This window comes from Phyllostomus hastatus, unplaced genomic scaffold (genome assembly GCF_019186645.2).
Source record: "Phyllostomus hastatus isolate PE091 unplaced genomic scaffold, TTU_PhHast_1.1 phas_contig_80, whole genome shotgun sequence".
Classification (NCBI taxonomy): domain Eukaryota; kingdom Metazoa; phylum Chordata; class Mammalia; order Chiroptera; family Phyllostomidae; genus Phyllostomus; species Phyllostomus hastatus.
This window is the reverse complement of record NW_025333960.1, coordinates 23,168,254-23,189,947: the sequence shown is the minus strand read 5'-3', so window position 1 is coordinate 23,189,947 and position 21,694 is coordinate 23,168,254. Positions and strand designations below refer to the sequence as shown.

Here is a 21,694-nt window from a genome sequence, read left to right as displayed (position 1 = left end):
GACATTATTGTCGGATTGAATAATCAGATTGCATCTTGCAGACAGTTCAGGCAAGCAGAGGAGAGAGAAGGGTTGGTTTGTAGACTTTCATTCTTCTTCCTTCCCTGAAATTGGAAAAAAAAGGAAATATGGAGGTCCGATCATCCTCAACTTTGGGAACTTACCTACAAAGGAGGCAGATTCCTGCTTCTTCTGTATCTGTTCAGACTCCAGTGTCTGATGGGAGTCCAGTGGAGTAATGGTACTTAATCCAACCTGAATGATCCAGTGTCTGCACTCAACCTGCATTCCAAATTATATCATATACACTGTTAATTGCCATGAAATGTATGCAAATTTGAATTCTGTACATGAGTATAGATATATAATATACAGCAGGTTTATTTTAAACTTTTTAACATATTCTTCTAATTTCAAATAACCTGGTTTAGTAAGCTCATATTTTCTATTTTCAGGTGGTCATTATCTTGTCATAAGAGATAAAATTAAATATTGGGGAATTATACATGGAGAGGCCCTTTCGCTAGAGTACTAAGCGGGGGAGCCATCTCTGAAGAGGTAGTATTTGAACTGAATGATGCAAAAGAACTGGTGATGAGTAGTTCTGAGAGGAGAGGGAATGGCCAGTGCAAAAGCCCTGAGGCAGCTTGATGGATTGAAGAAACTAGGGAAAAAGTCAGTGTGGCTGAAGCATGGCAACTAAGAGTCAATACACAGGTGGCATTCAGCTTATGTGAGGCTGTGTAGACTGTGATAAACAGTTTGGATTTTACACTAATTGCAATAGAAAATCCCTGGAGAATTTTAACCAAGGAAATGAGATGATTTTTTTGAGCACTCTGGTTTGAGGGATTCTAAAAAATAGTAGAGAGGGGGAGACCATTTAGAAAGCTATTAAAGTAAACCAGGAGAAAAATGAAGTGGTTTTAGTAAAAATAATGAGACCCTCTCAGATTTACAATGTATTGTTGACGAAGATATGACAGCAAATACTCATAGATTGGATGTGGGTGAATAAAAAGAGAGAGAGGTAAAAGATGACTCTGGGTTTTGGCTTGAGCAAGTTGGTGAACAATGCTATTAGCTGAGATGTAGCAGCACCTGAGAAGACCAACTTGGGGAGCTGAGGAAAAAAAGATTTCTATTTTAGATATGTTACACTTGAGATGACTATTATCTATCTAGGCAAAGATGCTTCTTGGATATCTGGTGCTGTTATCTAGGTGAGAAACAATAGTGGTCTGAACCAGGAACGTAGCAGTAGGGCCAAGGGAAGGGGGTAGATTTGAGAAAAGTTTGAAGAAAGAGCAAACAGGACTTGGTTGCTGTTGACAAGTGAGCTGTGAGGCAGTACGGCAGGAATTCCAGGTCTCTGATTAGGGTGCCAGAGTGGCACCAGTTCTTGAGATGGTGTGCTGGGGGAGGAGCACGATTGGAAGAGGAGAGGAGGGCCTCACATTTAAATAGGCTTGGTTTTAGTGCCTATGGAAGACCTAAGGCCATGTGCATTGAGCATGTTCTAATCTGAGTCTGGAAATCAAGTGAGAGACAGGTTTTAGAGAGATTGGGGACTCACCAGTATAAACATAGTCACTGAAGCCAACAAAGTGGATGCAATTGCTCAGAAAGAGCCTGTAGTGCAAACTCACAAAGAAACTGTATTTCAGATGGTAAGAAAAAGCTTTACCTAGTGCATGCTGGTTAGCTAAGCAATCCTGGAAATGCAGGGAAGGGGATGAAGAATGTGACTACTCTTCCAAATCAGACATGTTATTCTGTTGGCATAGCTCCTCCTCAGCCAGAACTTACAACGAGGCAATGTTGGATGTGAGTTCAAGACCAAAGCTTGGGGGAGTATTCCTAAGCTTTGGAATACTTGGGGAGTTACATATTGTTGGTGGAAATGTGAAATGGTGTGGCCACGGTGGAAAAACAGTATGGACATTCCTCAAAATATAAGAAATAGAACTACCGCATGGTTCAGCAATCCCACCTCTGAATATTTATCAAAAAATTGAAATCAGGGTCTTGAAGAGATATTTGCACTCCTGTGTTCAATTGCAAAGATGTGGGAAGAACTTAAATGTCTGTTCACAGATGAATGGATAAAGAGAATGTGGGACATACATATAAGGAAATACTATTCAACCTTTTACTAAAAAAAAAGAAAAAGAAAATTCTGCAACCTGTGACAACATGGATGAAACTTGAAGGTATTATGCTAAATAAAATAAGCCAGATGCCGAAAGACAAATACTTCACAATTCCACTTACATGAGTTATTTAAAGTAGCCAAAGTCATGGAAGCAAAGAGTGGAATGGTCATTGCCTGAGGCTCAGGAAGCAGGAAATGGGGAGCTACTAATCCATAGACATAGTGTCAGTTAAGCAAGATGGAATATGCTATAGAGGTCTGCTGTACAACATTGTACCTATAGTCAGCGATAATGTATTCTACACTTAAAATTTTGCTAATAGTGTCCCAGGTTCGATTCCCAGCCAGGGTACATTCCTGGGATGCAGGCCATAACCCCTAGCAACCGCACATTGATGTCTCTCTCTTTCTCTCTCTCTCCCTCCCTCCCTCCCTCCCTCCCTTCCCTCCCTAAAAATAAATAAATAAAATCTTAAAAAAAAATAAATAAAATAAAATAAAATAAAATTTTGCTAAGAGAGTAGGTCGTTGCATCTCCAAATGATGTTCAGGTTGGGTGGCTGTCTTCCAGGCAGTGGAGGTCAGCAGAAGACAAGCCATCAGCGAAAGATGCAGGCCACTGTGCCAGGAGCTGCAACAAGGGTGCTGGCTATTAAACCCAGTGCCTCTGACTTCAAAATTGGCAAACAGTCACTGCCCTGCAGCTGCCTCTTTAGAATAATAGACAGTCTGTGTGTGGGAGGAACTCTGGAGATTAGTTGGTGCTAATTTTTCATTTTACAAATGGATTGGATAAATCCCTGAAAGGGAAACTTGTTAAAAGACACACACCTGCTTTTTGGGTAAAGTCTCTGATTATACTGGACAGTTTCCAGTTGTATTCTAATGCTATTTTGGGGACTCTTTTCAGAGGAAATGAAACCAGTTTTATATATCCCCTCTGTGTGCCGCATAGCCGAATCTACTCCCAGAGGACTTCTAGTGTAAAGGTTAAGAGTCGTCTCAAACTCCCGGGGCTGGAATCCCCGCTCTATCCCTTAGGAGTTATATGATCATAACCTCTCTCAACTTCCTCCCCTTATACATAAAATGGAGATAAGAATATTATGGAGTTATTATGAGCATTGAGTGAGAGAATGCCTGTCAAACTTTGGGCCTACCGCCTCGCTCATGGTATGCTCACAATAAATTTTGGCAATCTTGTTATTGCTTTTGATATTACTTTATATTACTTGCCTCTGTCTCATAGTGTCCAGGACGGAAACGTTAATAACACGCCCAGAGGTTTGTTTCTCTGGCATGTAGTGTACATAAAATAAATATATGTTGAGAGAATGACAAAAGGAAAGAAGGGAAAGAGTGAAAAAGGGAGGCTATCACATTGAAAGGTCTTTCTTTGTTGTCTGTACCACATTCTGAAGTGTGGAAATGTGTGTTATTTTTGCTAATAATATTGCCTCTTTTTCTGACCTGTGGACTATTCAGCCAGCTCTTTTAACATAACACAGGGAAGATCAAGATGGAAGGGGCACCCTTTGTGTGTGTGTCTTTGTGTGTTTTAAGCATGGCAAACAATACCAGAGGTTTACCATTGTTTCTTATCTATGGCTAAACTCTCTTCCTGTACATCTGCAGTTGTTCCTCCCGAGTATCTATGTACTAGCCAGAGGTGCAGGACGGATGGAGGCACAGTGCTTTCCCTTAATAAGTTTGCATGAGGCAGAGACAATTGAAACGAAGGGTATTTGTAACAACAGAAGTTGTTATAGATGGTGGCATAAAGCACTCTATAGTCGGAGCAACTGGGTTTGGAGCCAGCACTTAGCATCTTTGTGACCTAAACAGGTGAGTAACCTGTCTGAGCCACAGTATCACCTGTAAACTAGGAGTAGTGATAGCACTGACAAGACTGAGTTAATGCACAGGGTCTGGCACAAATAACACCCCAGTTTTATCACAAAATCATAAGCATGTAATTCTGTAACATAACAATATCATGTTCAAGCACACCATAGGACATGTTAGGTGAAATGTTCAAACTAAAATGATACATTATTTATTACACCCATATTATTACCCCACCAACCACACTGAAGCAGGCCTTACCTCTGCTGGACCCTGTATGTACAGGGCTCAGCCTGGCATGCTGTTTGCTCTTGCGCTTTGCCTGCCTCCCAAGCAAGCAATAGCTACTATGGTTCGGAAGACAAGTGCTCTGAGCCTGGAAAGGTGAAGTCCTCAAGGTTAGGTCTTGAAGAAGGAATGGGACTTCTTCAAACAGAAGGAAGAGATTTAGCTCTTTCAGGCTTGGGACTAAAAATGGCTGTGACCTATTCAGGGGACTTTAAGAATTTGTATGGCACAATTCTGCATTACCCAGGTAAGCAGGGATTATATTTGAGTGAGCACTGAATGCAGAATTAGACAGGATCTATAATAGAAGCAATAGAGGGTTCAAGGAGAAGATTAACATGGACAAAGCAACTTTTAAATAATTAATTTGGTAAATTAACATCATGATGGATACTGAAATCAGGGAGTCCATTTTGGAATACTCTAGGCTTTGATGTACTAAAGACCTTGTCAGGGATGATAAGGAGTTTTTTAAAAAAAAGAAGAAGAATGAGTATGAGACAGAAAGGATCAGAAGGTGACTGGAAACAGGTGCAGGGAAGAGATGGTCAGCAGGGGGAACATCAAAGTCACAAGCCAAGCTGGCAGAAGTCTGTATAGTAGATACACACAAGCAAGTCCAGAGGGAAGAAGGGTTATGAGCTTCCTTCAAGTCTAGTTGCATTTGATCCAACAGTGGGACAACCATGTGAAAATTATAATTTAGCAGAACAGAACTGAAGTTCAAGAGAAGTCAAAGCTAAGGGTGTGTATATATCAGGGAATTAGTCAAGTATCAGTCAGAGCGAAAGAAATGAGAGAGAGGAGAATTTCTGAGGAGATGGTATGGCAAAAGTAACGCAGGATTCCAGCAGGTGAGGAGCAATGAGGCCATCCCCATGGCAGCACTTATGGGGGCGGGGTGATTAAACACAACATAAATAGGAAAAATACGGTGACTGCATGGTAATGATGACCTGCTTTAGTCATTTATTCATTTATTTAGCCCCATTTCCTAGAATCTCAAAGCCAAAAATAGATATTGAGACATTCTGCAGGAACTAAGGCTCCATGGAACTGAGTTCATGGGTTTCCTCTGAAATAGCTGTAGAATCAGACTTGCCCCTTTTCAGTGTCCTCACTTTTCAGCCTATGGGACTGGCTGGTCCTGTGTCTCAGCACCTCACCGGATGTGGTTCGATTCGTACCCTGTTGTATACAAAGCAGGCTCGAACGTACTTGATCCCCCTGCACCAGGAGCAAGGCCAGGCACAGAGGCTATGACGTCAGCGAGAGCGCGGCTCCTGAAAAGGAGCCCTCAGTGCAAACGCTGACACTGGGTCTCACCCTCTTTCTCTCTTTTTCATTTGTATTTACTTTTATTTTATTAAATAATTTTCCAGTCTTTGAAACATGAAAGAAGCAGTTTACTGCTAAGCTCCTTGCCTTCGTATGCATGTTAATTAAATAATCCATGGCTTATAATATTACTTCCAAAAAGATAGTGAAATGGAGACTGTTTTATGTGAAGGGGGCTTTAAATTTCAACCACAGTTATAGCCAAGTGATTGCAGTAATTATTTTTAAGCCAGATCAGTCAAAATCAAAACAGGTATTTTTGAAAGTGTAAAAAATGAGGTCCCATGTACCAATATTTTGCACAATTTCACATAATTTTATTGAAGGGATAGCCATTTGAGATCTTCACCTTTTTATGAATTCCTTATGAAGTCACAGAAATCTTAATACCCTCCCAGTTTTCTTCTTGAAGGAAATAATTTGAAAAATTCCAAGGAAAGAAACATAGAAAGCTTTTAAAATAAGCTAAAATCATTTGTCCTGAATGGAAAAATCATAATACTCTATTCTGAGGCATTTTAATACAGCTACTATAAAATCATCTCTTCTAAGAGGTTAGGAAGTTCTTCAAAACTGTTACTTAAATAGTCTTACTCAAAGGACTTGACAGAAATAGAACCTCTAAAACCCAAGGATTAGAAGGAAGTGGTTGGTGAGATTTTAAATGTCTTCCTTTTAATTGCTCTTCATCATCACAGATTTCCACTAAGCTCACTTTCATGCCTGTGTCCCCGTGGGACCACTGGGTCAGAGTTTCTTCTGTTATGTTTACTTGCTGGAGTGAACCTTTCAGGTTTTTTTCAATTCCAGAGTTGCAAAACTCAGTTTTGAAAATAGTTGGCAGTATCAGTTGACCGGATTTGTCTGCAGCAATTCCTTTTGTTTTGAACCAGTGAGGCCCGAGGTCAAGAAGTACATGGGATAACTTGAGAAAACCACGGTGATAGGGCTCTTCTATTTGCAAATTTCTAAGACGATTTTATCAAGTTCTGGCTTCTTCTCTCTTCTGTTACTGTGTCTTCTTGCTGACTACTCTTCAGCTGTCACAAGCCCCCTTCCTGGGTGTCAGTAGTCCACCCATCCCTCTGCAGTCGTCTCTGTCCTGAGGCCTGTGGGATGGAAGGAAAGACAAATCGCATGCTGGATTGAAAAGCTGAATTCTGAAGCCAAATCTTAGTTTCACCTCAAGTTTTGCAATCTTGGACAAGATACATAAACTCAGCCCCTCCTCCCTTTTCCCTCCACTTAAAAATTTGTTTTTTATTTTAATTTTGCCACAGTAAGGCATACCTAAAATATCATATACAGCAGAAGTTCTTTTAACTGGCATCCTCTTAAATGATTTCCGGGTTAAGTTACTCTCTCCCTTCCCTAGACATAACCTGCTGACCGAAGCTCACAGCTATTCACCACCAGGGCCTCACATGCTGTCCCACTAGCCCACCTGTAAACTTTTGCCCTCACCTGGGCATCTGTATGTGAACAAAGACTCTGTTTCTAAAACCTGCTGTGTCAATTAATTGTACTTGTTCATATAATTACTAGATTCAATTATAAATTAGGTAAACTAATGACATATGAATGCAGAACACAATTGCTATGATGATGTTTTGGAAAGACCCAATAAAGTTGAGTTACAGAAAATAAAATGCTACAGGTCATATTCCCATGGGAGTCTTATGGTGTTAAATAAGGTTCACAGGAAGTGCTTAGCAGCATGTCTGATATTTAATAAGGATTCAGTACATGTTAGCTGTTATTATGGTCATTACTGATTTAATATTGTGCACCCAGGTCATTTTAGAACAAAGCAGAAAAGAAGGTAAGGATAAACCAAATCAATATTTCAAAAGAGGATATTGAAATAAACTTTTAAATCCAGTAACCAAACATTAGACAACAAAGGACCTAAACATCATTGCAATCATTTTTTTTGCACCAGAATACTTGAATGTAAAATTAAGAGGATATTGATCACATTTCTTAACAGTTTAGCTGGGGGAGAGGGGACTGAGTCATTCGTGAAATGTAATGTATTTCAATTTTAACAACAAAATGCCACATGGACTTAGGAAACTGTCCAATCTTTTCTGTTGTTGTATTTTCTGTTAGGTAAGGATGATGATAAATAATTTTTTATGTGGCCAGAAGAATTACTTTGGGAAAAGTACATTGTGGGCATATTTGATTCTCTCTCTTGAGCTTGAGCTCTGCCTGGTTCAGTGTGCTGTTCATGCTGCATGAAGCTCTCAAACCCTCAAAAAGGATCGGTGAAGTGCTATTTTTTTTAATTATTTCCTATCAAGATCTAGACCTATTCACTTAGTATGAGGCTTGCACCAAGTTTCAACAGGTGAAATATGCTTTACCACCAAAAGCAAAAATGACTCAGAATAAAGTAATGTGATGAAGAGGAAAGATCCTGTTTCATAAGATCGACTGTGCCACTGAATTAAGCCTTTAATGCCATAATCGATCTTGTAAACACAATATAAAAACATGTACACTAGGTATGAGATTCAAACTCATTTATTTTAGGGGGGCTGGTCAAACTCAATTAATTTCTGTTATTTGAAACAAGTCCAAATGCTGGCATTTAAAATCATTTTTATAGCTGACCATGGAAATACATTCACAGTTATTTAATATATGATTATGTAGCAAGGCAGCCAGTCTATCCTGATTGTATTGACTGAGCCCAAACCCTAGATAGTCATTACATTAAAAATATATAGAGAAAGAGCAGTGATTTAGAAGGTATCATCAAAATCTTTAAAGAGATATCCATCCTGTTACTGTTATTGGGAGCGGAGAGAGTATACTTTTTTAAAAGAAACAATTCATAAATTCAAATATAAATGCTATTTACTTTCCTGTTTTTTATAAGATCCTTAAAATTAATATTAATGTCAACCCTTGAAAATAAATATTAAAATTTAATTTAATTCAATACATATTTATACATGACACTCAACTAGGGAAATTATAAAGAGCCAAGACTGGATCATTTCTGTGTTTTAACAAGTTTACTGTATAGTGTAGTAGACATGCATTCATCTGACTAACATACTTCTGTCTGTGACGTGCAGAGAGCCAAACTGGACCAGGAAAGACTATGCAATTTCTGAGTGTGCTCTTATTAATATGCCCTAAAGTCAAGTGTCCTGAGACCATTAAGAAGTTGTCAGATGGAGGCTTCCAAAGGTTGGGTGGGGGGAAACATGGAATTACTATTCAATCAACCAGAGTTTTAGTCATGCACGATGACAAAGTTCTATAGCTCTGCTATACACCATTGTCCTTACAGCCAACAGTACCATATTGTGCATGTAAAAACTTGTTAAGAGGGTAGATCTCATGTTTGTGGTTTTTTGCCACAATACATTAAAAAATGTTAGATGACCCTTTTTATTTGAGCCATCGTGGAAATGGGAGGAAAAGTCAGTCATTGTAAAACTTGATCACAGTAAGCCAGAGAGCTTAAAAGCAATACTGGATGAGAACAATTCCTCATGCAATCAATAAGCAATTTACCAGAATATCCTAAGAGATAAGGAAGCAGCTGCATTTGACTTTTTGAATAGTCATTTTTTCCACATGAATTTAATTTCCTTCCATGGTTACATGTCAGATTATGTAGACAATGAGAATATACTGGATAAAATCAGTTTTGTATGGAGGAAGATTTTGGATCCTAGCCTAAACAATATTCTTATCACAAAGCCATGAAAGTGTGACCTTAATCATGCTACTGTTACATGGGTGGACAAGTAAATATAGAGTTGCAATTACATCAGAGTGTGTTGAAGCCATGCATTACATATCAAGTTCCAGCCCATGGGGATCAGTTATACTGTAGGACTCATAACTTATTGATGAACTATACAAGTGACTTACAAATACTTCCATTCAAAATGCAGAATTATTAGACCAATGGAACTGGTAATACCTTATACCAGGAAACTCATGACAATACAATTCAAAATACCCTTAGATATATTTCTAAAATCATTCCAAAGATAGAATAATGTTTAATTGACATAAGTATAAACTGGCATATTGTAACACAAATGAAATTTAGTGAAAGATTAATTTACAAAACAAGTGTCAGTAGGGTTATTGTCTCAATTAGGTTAGAAAAGCAACATTATAAATGAGTTGCACTGATAGTAGGTTGTTTAAATGGAGAAGGATAGCAGTACAGAGAATTAAACCTACCATTGCTTAAGCCTTATCATCCCTGAGTACATATTCAAGTTTTTAATCAACACATTTAGAGATATTTTTAAAAACAAGATATGTTATGTTTGGTATGTTATATAGTATATAATTATGTTATATATTTGTCAATATAATATTTTTAAGAGCATTGAAACTGTGTAATCTATAAAGCAAAAGACTAAATAGTCATAGAGTCACCACCTTGCAATTTCCTGGGATTGTTTCAGAATGAACTCAAGCTCTCCCCTCTCCATAGATGACAAGAAGGAAGAAATACACTGTGCCAGCGGTCCCCAACCTTTTAGGCACCAGGGACTAGTTTCACGGAAGCCAATTTTTCCATGGAAGAGGGGGTGGCTTTATAGCCTGCCACCAGATGCAGCTTAATTGTCACTTGCCACTCACTGATAGGGTTTTGATGTGAGTCTGCAAGTGATTGATTTATTATGGTCTCTGTGCAGTCAAACCTCTCTGCTAATGATAATCTGTACTTGCAGCCACTCTGCAGGGCTGGCATCACTGCCTCAGCTCCACCTCAGATGATCAGGCATTAGATTCTCATAAGGAGTGAGCAACCTGGATCCCTCACATGCAAAGTTCACAGTAGGGTTCCTGCTCCCAGGAGAATCTAATGCCGCCCTTGATCTGACAGGAGAAGGAGCTCAGGCAGTAATGGGAGATATGGGGAGCGACTGTAAATACAGATGAAGCTTCACTCACCAGCTGCTCACCTCCTTCTGTGCAGCCTAGTCCCTAAGTGGCCATGGACCCATTGGGGTCCCCTGCACTATGCTACATTTAGCAACTTCACCTGTTAGAAAGAGGCTCTTCTTAATTGTCAGGATGAAAAATCATTGGTTCAAGGAAAACCAAACTCCAACATTTCTTTCTTAAAGCTCTTCACTACAGAATAAACTGTAATACCGTTAGTTCTGGATGATTTAAATATTCTTGGGATCACTTCCCTCAAAGAATCTATTTCTTATATTCTAGATTTCAGTTCATTTACTCTTCCAAGCTTCACAAACTAAGGTATCTAACAGCACGGTCAGCGGGGCAGGAGATGCACATGGCATATCTATCCCAAGCACCAGTTTTACCCAAAGATCTATCCCAAGTACTCAAAGATTCCAAGCAAAAGCTGTAATTGCATATCAACACATTGACATGTCATGGTGTAGATGGTGAAGAATCCAGGGAAATTTTCTTCCTTGCAATGGATGGTTTGCAACTCCACCTGCCTCACCTGTCCCCAGCTCCTTTCTCTGACACAGAAGAAATGTGCACAAAGCTCAGTCTTTCCGGTGCCAAGTTTGAAGTTCATGCCCAGTTTCCTGATAAGTGACACCATGACCTCACCTCTTCATTAACCCAGAGGGGATGGCATATTCTTTGTTTAAGACCTCCCCATGATTTTCTGTGTTAAAAATAAAATATTAGAGTCTCTGAGGTATCTTGATGTAGAAAGTTTATTAAATACCCTTGGATGTGGTGCTAATATATGAATTTCAATTCCCTTTCTCTTCTTTTCTAGGATGGGGACCAGTAAATTACTTGCAGCCTGTACCCAGAATCAGTGAGTAAAACTCTCTATAATGTTTGAGTCTTGGATAGTTACATATAAGCAGAACAGCAACTAGAATATCTGAAAATCCCATAGTGTTGCTTTCAAACACCTGCTCTTCCAAGGAAAACTGTCACCAGAAGGCACAGCCTATGTGGCATTGTTGGGGTATAAAGTCTTGGAGGGCAGGGGAAAGAAGGAAGAAAACCATGATCCTTGCCCTCTTATAATTTACAGAGGAAACCAAAGACTTCTGAGATAGGTTTCAGTTATATCTAGCTTAATGAATAATTAATGTTCTTCTTATTTGAAAGTGTTTGCATTTTTCTGTTATTCTTTAAAAATATTTAACACTGCCCTGACTGGTGTGGCTCGGTTGGGTGTCATCCTACAAAGTGAAAGGTCACCGGTCTGATTCCTTGTCAGGGCACATGCCCAGGTTGCGGGTTTGGTCTCCTGTTGGGGCGTGTACAAGAGGCAACCAATCAGTGTTTTTCTCCTTCTCCTTCTCCCTCCCTTCCCCTCTTTCTAAAACTAAATTTTAAAATCTTTCTTAAAAAAGTATTTAATGCTTCCTGGAGACATTGAACTTTGTCCAGAAATGTCTTCTTCTAAGAATACAATAAAACCTTACTAATTCAGATACTGAGTAATACATAACTTTGACCATTTGACCAAGACTACCATGAAAGTGACCTTTGAATTGCATGCAGGCCATGGATTTGATAAGTAGAGGCAATATCTGCAACTTATGTTAAGAGAATAACTGTTTTCTGGGCTCTAGCATATGGTCTTTAGGCAAAAAGATTCAGCCACAAAATGAGGATCCATGCCATCAAGTAGATGTCTCCTTACACAGACTTTATCGGCAGATCATAGTATTGAAAGTAATAAAACTGCATTGCTTTCAGTAAATTCTGACTCCCCTAATTCAGGCTAGCTTCTTCCGTTTTTTTTTCTACCTTCCCAAACTCATTCCAATCTAAGGAAGTTTACTGTTGGGTTATATCTGAACACAGTATTTATTACTAGAAGATCAATTCCTATTAACTTATTTTTTAAATTTACAAATATAAATTTTAATATCTCTCACTGCTTATCTGTAACATTGATTACCTAGATGATATAGTGTATTTACTTTTATAATAAAAATGATGCATCATTCCCTTTTCTTTTTCATGCTTTTCATACAACAGGTGATTTTTTTTAATTTAAAACTCAATATTTTCACAAAACAGGCAAGACAAATTCCCAGGATAATAGTGAAGATTTATGATGAGAAAAAAAAATAACCCCAGATCATGCCTTCCTTGGTCATGTTGAAAAATTGGAACAGTAACTGAATTACCATTCATTCATTCATTCAACAAACACTCAAGGGCCATGCTTATTGCTTCAAGGTGTGTGGAGATAAATAAAATTCTCATCTTGTCTCTATTGTGCTGACAGCCCCTAATTTGAAACAGAGATGAAGACAAATAATTTTTTCATGTGATAGGTGATGTGTTATTCTTGTAAGCCAAGTGCTTTGGGAACATAAAGAATATACCATTATATCTGGCTGGAAAAATTGGGGAAATATTCATTATACGTATAACATTTGAGCTCATTCTTAAAGAATAGATACAATTTCTACAAGTAGATAAAAAGAAGAACAACATTTCAAACCAGCATGAGCAAAAGCATGGAGGTATGGAAGTGCATGAATTGCTCAAGAAAAACAGATATAATTGGTTGTGAGAACTGAGGGGGTGGGGAGGCTGTATGTGGTATATATAGAGGCATGTTACTATGAAAATATGCCCTTACTTAGTGATTTAAAAAATTGGAGCTCAGAGAATGATTTACTTGAGAGTCATCTGCAGACAGTTGAAATTTGAAGAAATGGGAATAGATAATTCTCTCATAAACAATTAAGAGAACTTTTAGGAATACAGAATAGAATCAACTCTCTGAAACAGAAGAGGAGGAGCCAAAAAAAAATAAATTTGATGGGGGATATAAAGAAATTTGAGGGACTTCATGTCCAAGAGCTTCAATTTTCTTTACACTGTACTGTTGGATAAGCACGGGATATAGACCAGGAAGACACGAGTTTGAATCCCAGCTCAGCTGCCATGAATGATGTCACATAACCTACCTACCTTTCAGGGTTGTCTTCTGTAAAGTAGACTCAATAATCACATTTAGTCCTTGGGTTGGAGAACTGTATAATGTATGTGAGAGCACGTTCTAAATGGTAAAGCTTTCCATGTTGAGAAGCAGTCTGATGCACTGGCCAGAACACATGCATAGTGACCTCACTGAGCTGTTGTCTATAAAATGGGGGTAACGATGCATAGCTTATGTAACTTGTCAAGATTATTAAAAATAAGGTATGTCTAATATATTCACATAAAGGGGCTCTACAGATGGGACTAGATAATTATCATCTGTAAACAGGAGCTCATCTAGAGGAGGGAGAAAGACCACAATGGGGAATGAAAACAAGATGGGGCATGTAAAAATGTTTTTAAGCAGAACTAAGAGCCCACTCTGAAACTATGACTTTGCAGGTACAGCCATCCCTATAAGCCCCAGAGATGCAAAAATGGATGATGTAATGGACCTAGAGTTGGGGAAGGTCAAAGCCAGTGCTACGTCATTGAGGGGAACAATTGAAAAGATTAATCAACACATATCCCAGAAGCTTGAAGGCCTGGTGCTCCAAGCCCTGTACAACACTAGGATGGCAGAATACTGACTTCTCTACTCAGGGTCCTGGAATCCTGAGGCTCTTTTTATTATCAAGGAAGTGATTTGAGTTGCCGAAGTATGTCTCCCAGTTATATACTCTTTCATCAGCTAAGTTCCAGCCACAGAGATCCACCAGACCCCTGCCTGCCCCTTCACCCTTGGCTCACAGTCCCCACCCTAGCCTGTTCCCTGCCTCCTTTTTCACTTCAGTTTTAGTACTTCCCTTGCACATGAGGTCGCAAAAAAAGGCTCCTACCTCCTTGGAATAGGAAACTGAAATTTGAACCAAGTAGAGAAGGGCCAGTCTGCGAGCCAGACTTGTTTCTCATGCCATCAGCATCAGTTCTAGACCTCAGTAGAGAATTCACTGATTGCAATAGGCAGGACCACGTGTCCTCTCACACACTGGGAAGTGGGTTATCTTGCTGGCCACTAGGATAATGTCCACTGTCCTCTTAAAATGCTTTGTGGACTCCAGGAGAGAGCTGCCAACATCTCTCTTGATAGTTACTAAACTTACCTCAGAGAGAGATTCAAGTTCCTAGAGCATGTTCTCAGGTTGCCGGTTGGCTGTAAGAAAAAGCATATAGGCTGTATCTTGCACATTATTGACTCCTATTTTAATTGATGTAAAATACAGTCCTCATTTGGGAACATGCTTGATTCATTCACCCAGTAGTTATTCATTAAGCATATACCGTATTCAAGGTGCTAGCTACTATCCAAGATCCTTGCCAACAATGAATGTAAGCATATCCCATAAATAATATTTGAAACACTGGGAGAACCTGTCAAATTCAGACAAAATTTTAGGTTTATATGAAAATATAACTGTAGAAACTCATTAGGGTTGGGAAACCCCAGAGTTGTTTTTTTTTTTTCTTTCTCTGCAAGCTTTGCTCCCAGAGCCCATTCTTCTCTGAATAGTAACAGGGATCACACAGAATTCACCTCTAAGCACTTTGTTTTGTGTACATTTCTTTCAGTCAGCTGTGGTAACTCGCAGATATGTAGATTGTTCCAGAACACATCACATCCTCACTCCCCACACACGGTCCTTCCCTACACGGCAGGAGGCATGCTGAGGTTCATCCTATCTCTGCCTTCCCCCGGGGTAGGAAGCGCCGTGGGATGATTCTCCCTCCCTGCCACAAATGCACACTAACCTTTTCCTGAATGTGCTTTCATCGCTTGGTGTCATGCCAGCCAGACCAGAGCGCTCTCTGCAGCTACCATTTCATTGCCACCTGGTTTGTATGCAGACTTCCTTCTAGATCTGCTAGAGGGAGCAGCTCATGTCTAAATAAAAACAAACACAAACACCCTCTGTCCATTTATATTTTCCTTCTGTTTCCTTCTTTAATTAACATGTCTTCTTTCTGGACTCTTTAAACCTCATCTCTATCCTTTATATACATCATAGATACTAGTAACCCTTAGGAGACAGTCTTTTGGTTTATTTCCCACTTAGGTGAAAGAACACAAGATTCATGTCCATCCAATGGCAAATTCAAAACCAGGAGTATGCGGGCAGTGGCCTTTCATTTACATATTTTCTCATTGTGCTTTATAACTCCTTTGTTCAATGTGGGATAATCCCATGAGTCCTTGCCACCAAGAATGCAGTCCAGATTGGAACATCACAGACTTGAGGATCTTGATAAAATGTTCATGGCACCATCTAAAACTTGAATCTTCTTACTCTGGATCCTATACATCCTTGGGTCTCCATTTATAGACTGAAAAAAAGAATGCTTTCCTTCTATTTCCTGAGTGGAAGTAATTCAAAATCATCTCTTAGGGTAAGTGAACTGAGAGACATTCCTTGGGTTTTCACGAAGAAAATCTTTGGATGGGGTCTGCATCCCAGCAAAAGGATATATACAGTCAAGGGTGATACCTTTTTGCATACCAATAGCATACTCTCTCCCAGGGCAGCAGCGCCACCTTTGTGGAAAGCTGCAGTAGTGTGATTTTAAAGGAAAACTTGCTCCTGGCCACAACCTCACATGTTCAAATAGACTCAGTCACACAACCTGTGCTTGCACCCTAGAGCTCTACATTTCATAGGTGTGTTGTCCACACAGTTCCTGGAAGAGAGTGTTGGGTAAGTGTGTGCAGTGTCCTGTGCTCATCCAGCTCCAAGAAAGGGAGGCACATCTCCTGTTCTTGAGCTCTGCAGATGTCAGAGATGTGGCTTCTGTACAAGTGGGGGCCTCAGCCCCGTGCTGGGTGAGCCTTGGCATTTTCCAGGGCTCCTCTGTGCTCACCTTCTCTAGGGAATAAGGACACTTGAGAAGAAGGTGATATGGTATTAGAATCAAGGTCAGGGTTATTATTAAGGTAAGAGTGGAAAGGGGGAAGTTAAACCTACGTTTATACTGTAAGTATCCCTAGCTGGCAGTCCTGCTCTGGCTCATGCCTAGGGACATGCATCCCATTGACAGGCAGAACATTCTTTTCTGTAAATCCAGGATTACCAAAGCTACTAGGAAAGGATAGTTAGAGACTTTCCTACAGCCTTTCTGAGCCTATGTGAGAATTAAGCCTTACAAATCTTACAAGAATTGATGAACGTGGTGATATAAAAAATGCAGCATAAACCTTCAAATTCATGGCCTAACAATCTCAACTGAAAATCCCTTTTGCTACAGGATAAAAAAAAAAGTACCCTTTGCTAGCCTCACCTACTTTCAGACAGACTTCAGTGTCCAAAAAGCTTGAAAATTCTGCACAAACTGATGTTATTATTCCCACTTCCATAAAAATAATTTGTGGAATTGTTGGGATCTTTTCATTTTGTGGGGGAAGGGGTACACATTATTCTTGTATGGCAATAATTAACAAAGAAAAAGTGGCATCTCATGGTTAATTTAGCTATTGTTTTAAATAATCTCCTGGTACCTGAATTACATGGACATATTATTTTAATAAGCTGATCTGCAAGTGTTTTTCCCCTTCTCATTGAAGTGCAGAGTAATCTAGAGGGTCAAGGTTTCCAATCTTTTTCTCTTGCATTATAATGATCTGTCATTCCCATTGTGGCTACACCCAAAAGTCAATTTTGGGTCTTGTTAATTTCATCAGTGGTGATGAAATTCTTCCCAAAGTGTAACTACTCCCCTTGCTGGTGTATTGTGGTAATGACATTCATCTTTGAAAAATCATGATTCAGAGCAAGGAATGAGGGGGTGGGTGTTTTGTTTTGTTTTGTTTGTGTCGGGGGTAATTCTTTATGTTTCTGAAACTGGATAAATTAATGTTATCATCATACATTGTAAACCAAGTATGTTAAATTCAATAGAACCAGAATTTTTTTAATGTTTCTTATGCCTAGAAAGTAGGAAAATGTTCTGTAAAATGTTTAACATTAAAATTTCTTTAAAATAATAGAACCTCTTAATTTTTAAAATTGAGGTACTATTTATTTACAATAAAATGTACAAGTCTTCTTAAGTGTTCAATTCAGTTAGTTTTGACAATTGCATATGACCTGTATAATAGCATTCAAAATAAGACATTGAATCTCACATGCTAAATAGTTTCCTCATGGCCCTTTCCAGTCAGTTCCAATACATGACCCCACCACCTCATGCCCTCCCCCCAGTTCCTCATCTCTTCCCCACAGCCCAGGCAACCACTTTTTAATTGCATTTTTTCCATTGCCATTTATCCCCCTTGGACCTTCTCTCTGCCACCTCTACCCACCTCCCTCCCCTTCTGCAATCACTATTGCCCATGTCCATGAGTCCTTTTTAATTCTGTCACCACAGCTTAGTTTGATCTATTCTTCACCTTCATCTGAATGGAATCATAAAGCATATGCTTTGTAAATGCTCCACCTGCTTACCATAATATATATGAGATTGTTGAATGTGCCCGTAGTTTAGTCTTTTTTTATTGTTGAGCAATATTCAATTGTATAACTAAAGTATAAATTATTTATTCTTTTTTCTATTCTTGACCTTTGCATTGTTTCTGAATGTTTGGGACGGTATGAATAAGACTGCTCTGAACACTCTTGAACAAGCCTGTTTGTGAATATGTGTTTTCATTCCTGTTGCATAAAGACCACGGAGTACAATTCCTGATCATAAGGTAAATGTTTAACTGTACAAGAAGCCGCACAGCTGTTCATCAGGAACCTTGGAAGTTGCAGATGCTTCTTCTTTTTTCCAAGAGTGAGAATGAGGTAGGGTCTCTTGTGTCTTTAATCGGCATGTCTCTGATGGCTAATGGTGTGGATCATCTTCTCATGTACTGCTGCCCATTTGTGCATCTTCTTGGGTGAGATATCAGTTTGAGGTTTTTCTCATTTTTACTAGTTCACTTGTTAACTGTTGGTGGTATGAGTTCATCAGATATTCTGCATTACAAATCCTTTGTCAGATACATGTATTGTAAATATTTTCCTAGTGTGTGGTTTTCCCCTTAGTTTTATTTTCTTTAAAGTTCTTTTTGATGAGCATAAATTTTTTATTTTGATTAAGAACAATACATTATTTTTCTCTTTTATGATTAGTGCTTTTGAGTGTCCTGAGAAATCTTTGTTTACCCCCAGGTTGTGAAGTATTCTACTATTATTCAAAAAGTGGTGATCACGACTTTTTAAATTAGGAATAATTATAAGGACAGTTTGCAGGCAGATAAAGAAGCATGTTTATAATGATGGCAACATAGCTGTGTCTGCAGTTTTATAAGTTTGTGGTACTTGTTAATTTTCAAGTGTCTCCTTGATTTATCCTCTTTTTTCTGAGAAGTAGAAAGCAAATTTATAATAGATGTTTTTAGAATTGTCAAGATTGAAGTGCTAAGAAAGCTCACTGTGAGGTTTGAACATCCTATGTATGATAATGACTTTAGATAATGATCTTCATAGTACACGTGATTTGATAGCATTATTCACTGTCCTTGAGCAATGTCTTCAATTCCAGGGAGCCAGACCATGCTATTTCTGTTCTGTATCCTCATCTTTACAGTAGGAGGAGACAGAAAATCATCAGGCCTCCCTAATAAGATGATTAGGTACATATATTGATTTAAATATACAAAAACTTTAATATGTCTTAAACATATGCAATATATGTATGTATAATATCCTTATCACCAAGAGCAAAGGAAAGCTCTGATAGTGTTTATCCCTTTGATTAATATTTATTGATTCATACTGCGTGGTAGGTACTGGGCATGCAGTGGTGAACTGACAGACCAGGTACCAATCCCTAGGGGCTTCCCATCGAAATGAGGAGAATTAGTCAAGCAAACGAAAGTATTGTTTTTAATTTGTTAGATGCTCTGCAGAATATGACAGGGCACCATGCAGGACAGTAACAGGGAAGGAGCCCTGTCTGGGGAGGTAGCATCTAATCAGAGATCGGTGGAGAGGGACCCAGCCGTGTAACAAGTAAGGGAAGAGCAGTCCACCCAGCAGGAGCAGCACAGGTGACATCCTTGGGCAGGAAAGAACTGGTGTGATCCGGGCCAGGGTGATAGGGTACAGTGAGGGGAGAGACGGGGTAAGGTGAGGTCGGAGAGACAGGTAGTGGTAAGATGACTGTGGGGCCTTATTGGCCATGGTCTGGGGTTAAGCTGTTGAAGGTCGTCCTCTTCCATGAGCTTAAAGTGAAGCTTACACTCCCCACCAAAAAAGCATGAGGTGTTTATAGCTAGAATAGGGGGTAGTAATTAGTACTTTTGTTTTAGAGTTCCTGAAGTGTAGCTTGTGTGTGCTGACTGATAGTACATGGCCTGGGGCAACTGGGTCACTCTGTAGTGTTTACTGAACAGAATTCTTAAGACAAGTGGTCCATACAAATGTGAGGCAGAGGGGAACACTGACCAGGTGGATTTGGATTTAGAACCCATCTAAGGGGTGTGAGGTGCCTGTCGATGGACGTGCTGAAGAAGTAGGGAGAAGACCAGGAGTCAGATATTTAAGTTGAGGAAAGTCTTGAAATTATGCCCAGGACTTAGGATAAGACCACAAGGACAACATGTCTCATGCACAACCCTCAGATCATTCTCAAGCAGGACATGTGGAGAGAAACTAGTAGCCGGTGGTCCACTAAAGAGTTTGAAAGAGTTCATGTAAATTGCACAGTCGTAAAGGGAATGAGAGCATAAAACCAAGAACTGTGTGCAGAGACCTCAGCCCATTGGTCAGGTTTGCTGATTTATTTTCAAGACCAGCCTAGTCTCCTGGAGTATAAGAACCCCTACACGACTCTCCCTGTGACTTGAAGTTATTTCTGGTCATTGAGAAGTGTGGACAAAATATGTTAGCATGTTTCCCTCCCCACAGAGTCTTCAAGAGAAGCAAGGAAGTGAAATGGGTACAGGATCAAAGTCAGCATCCTCTCTCTGCCTCTGTGTTCCTACCACTGTACAGTTAGCTAGCCATTAGCCCTTCCTCCTCAAATAAGCATTCCCCTCACCTCTCAGTGAACACTGCACCCATTTGAACTTGGGAAAATAAAAAGTATGTTTCCCACATACTGAGGAGACTGGAACACTTTGAAAGAATATGGAGCATAAAATGCCAGGATGGTGGGCTTGCAGAAGAGCCAGAATGTGATGGTTACAAAAAAGTCTTAGCAAAAAAAGTTAAGAAATTATAATACCTTTTTTTTTAGCTTTAGGGTCAAGTTGGATATCTGCAAATAACAGCAAATAAAACCTAGTTTGGGGGAGAAGCTGAAATGGAAATAAATATTAATGAATAATTAACTTTATACAAGGGAGCCAAAAGACTAAATGTAGAGATAAACAAGAGATGAAGGACAGAGTCCTTGGTGACACAAACAATGGAAATTAATAAATAAATGTTTTAAATGGTAAAGACAGGATAAAAGGCTGATGGCAGTTGGAATGGCAAGAGAGAAGAGTATCACAGAAATAAAGATCAAGAGAATGTCTACAATGTGCTGTTAATAGTGTTTACTGCCATTGAGAAATCTGATTTAAAACAGGAAAAGTTTCCCCCTGGTCTTTATAATGTGTTTCCAGAAAATATTTTTCAATCAATCATTGTTCAATTTAAAAATTCTTTTCAGGTGCCCTGGTCAGTGTGGCTCAGATGGTTGCAGCACCATCTCATAACTGAAAGGTTGTGGGCTGGATTCCCAGTCAGGGCCCATGCCTGGGTTGCAGGTTCAATCCCTGGTTAGAGCACATACGATCCCCATCTGGGTGTGTGTGGGAGGCAGCCAATCAATGTTTCTCTTTCCCATCAATGTTGCTCTCTCTCCCTTCCTCTCTAAAAGCAATGAAAAAAAGTCTTTGGGTGAGGATTAAAAAAATAATAATAATAATTCTTTTCAGGAAATGAACTGTATTTCTTACAAAAATCCTATAGTTCTTGATTCACTGCTTTTGAAATCTAGAAGTAAATCTACAGATAAGCATAGTTGTTTCATAATAGAGCAGTTTGAGGGGCTCTCTACAACACTAAATACACTTTTGTTGGTTGGTTGAAGCAACATTCATTTTAAAAGATCTGGGATTCTTGAAAAGGTTTGCCACTCATTGTATTAGATATTTTTTTATAC

General features: G+C 39.2%; 1 protein-coding gene across 5 annotated transcripts in view; it reads left to right on the top strand.

Annotated features, from left to right (window-relative positions):
- Window positions 1–21,694, top strand: part of CHST9 (carbohydrate sulfotransferase 9) — a 230,332-nt gene that overhangs the window by 119,759 nt on the left and 88,879 nt on the right. For all 5 annotated transcript variants that reach the window (XM_045850081.1, XM_045850083.1, XM_045850084.1 and 2 more), the window contains one exon: window positions 11,382–11,423. In XM_045850081.1, coding sequence (XP_045706037.1) covers window positions 11,382–11,423 — 42 coding nt within the window. The remainder of the gene's footprint in view (window positions 1–11,381; window positions 11,424–21,694) is intronic.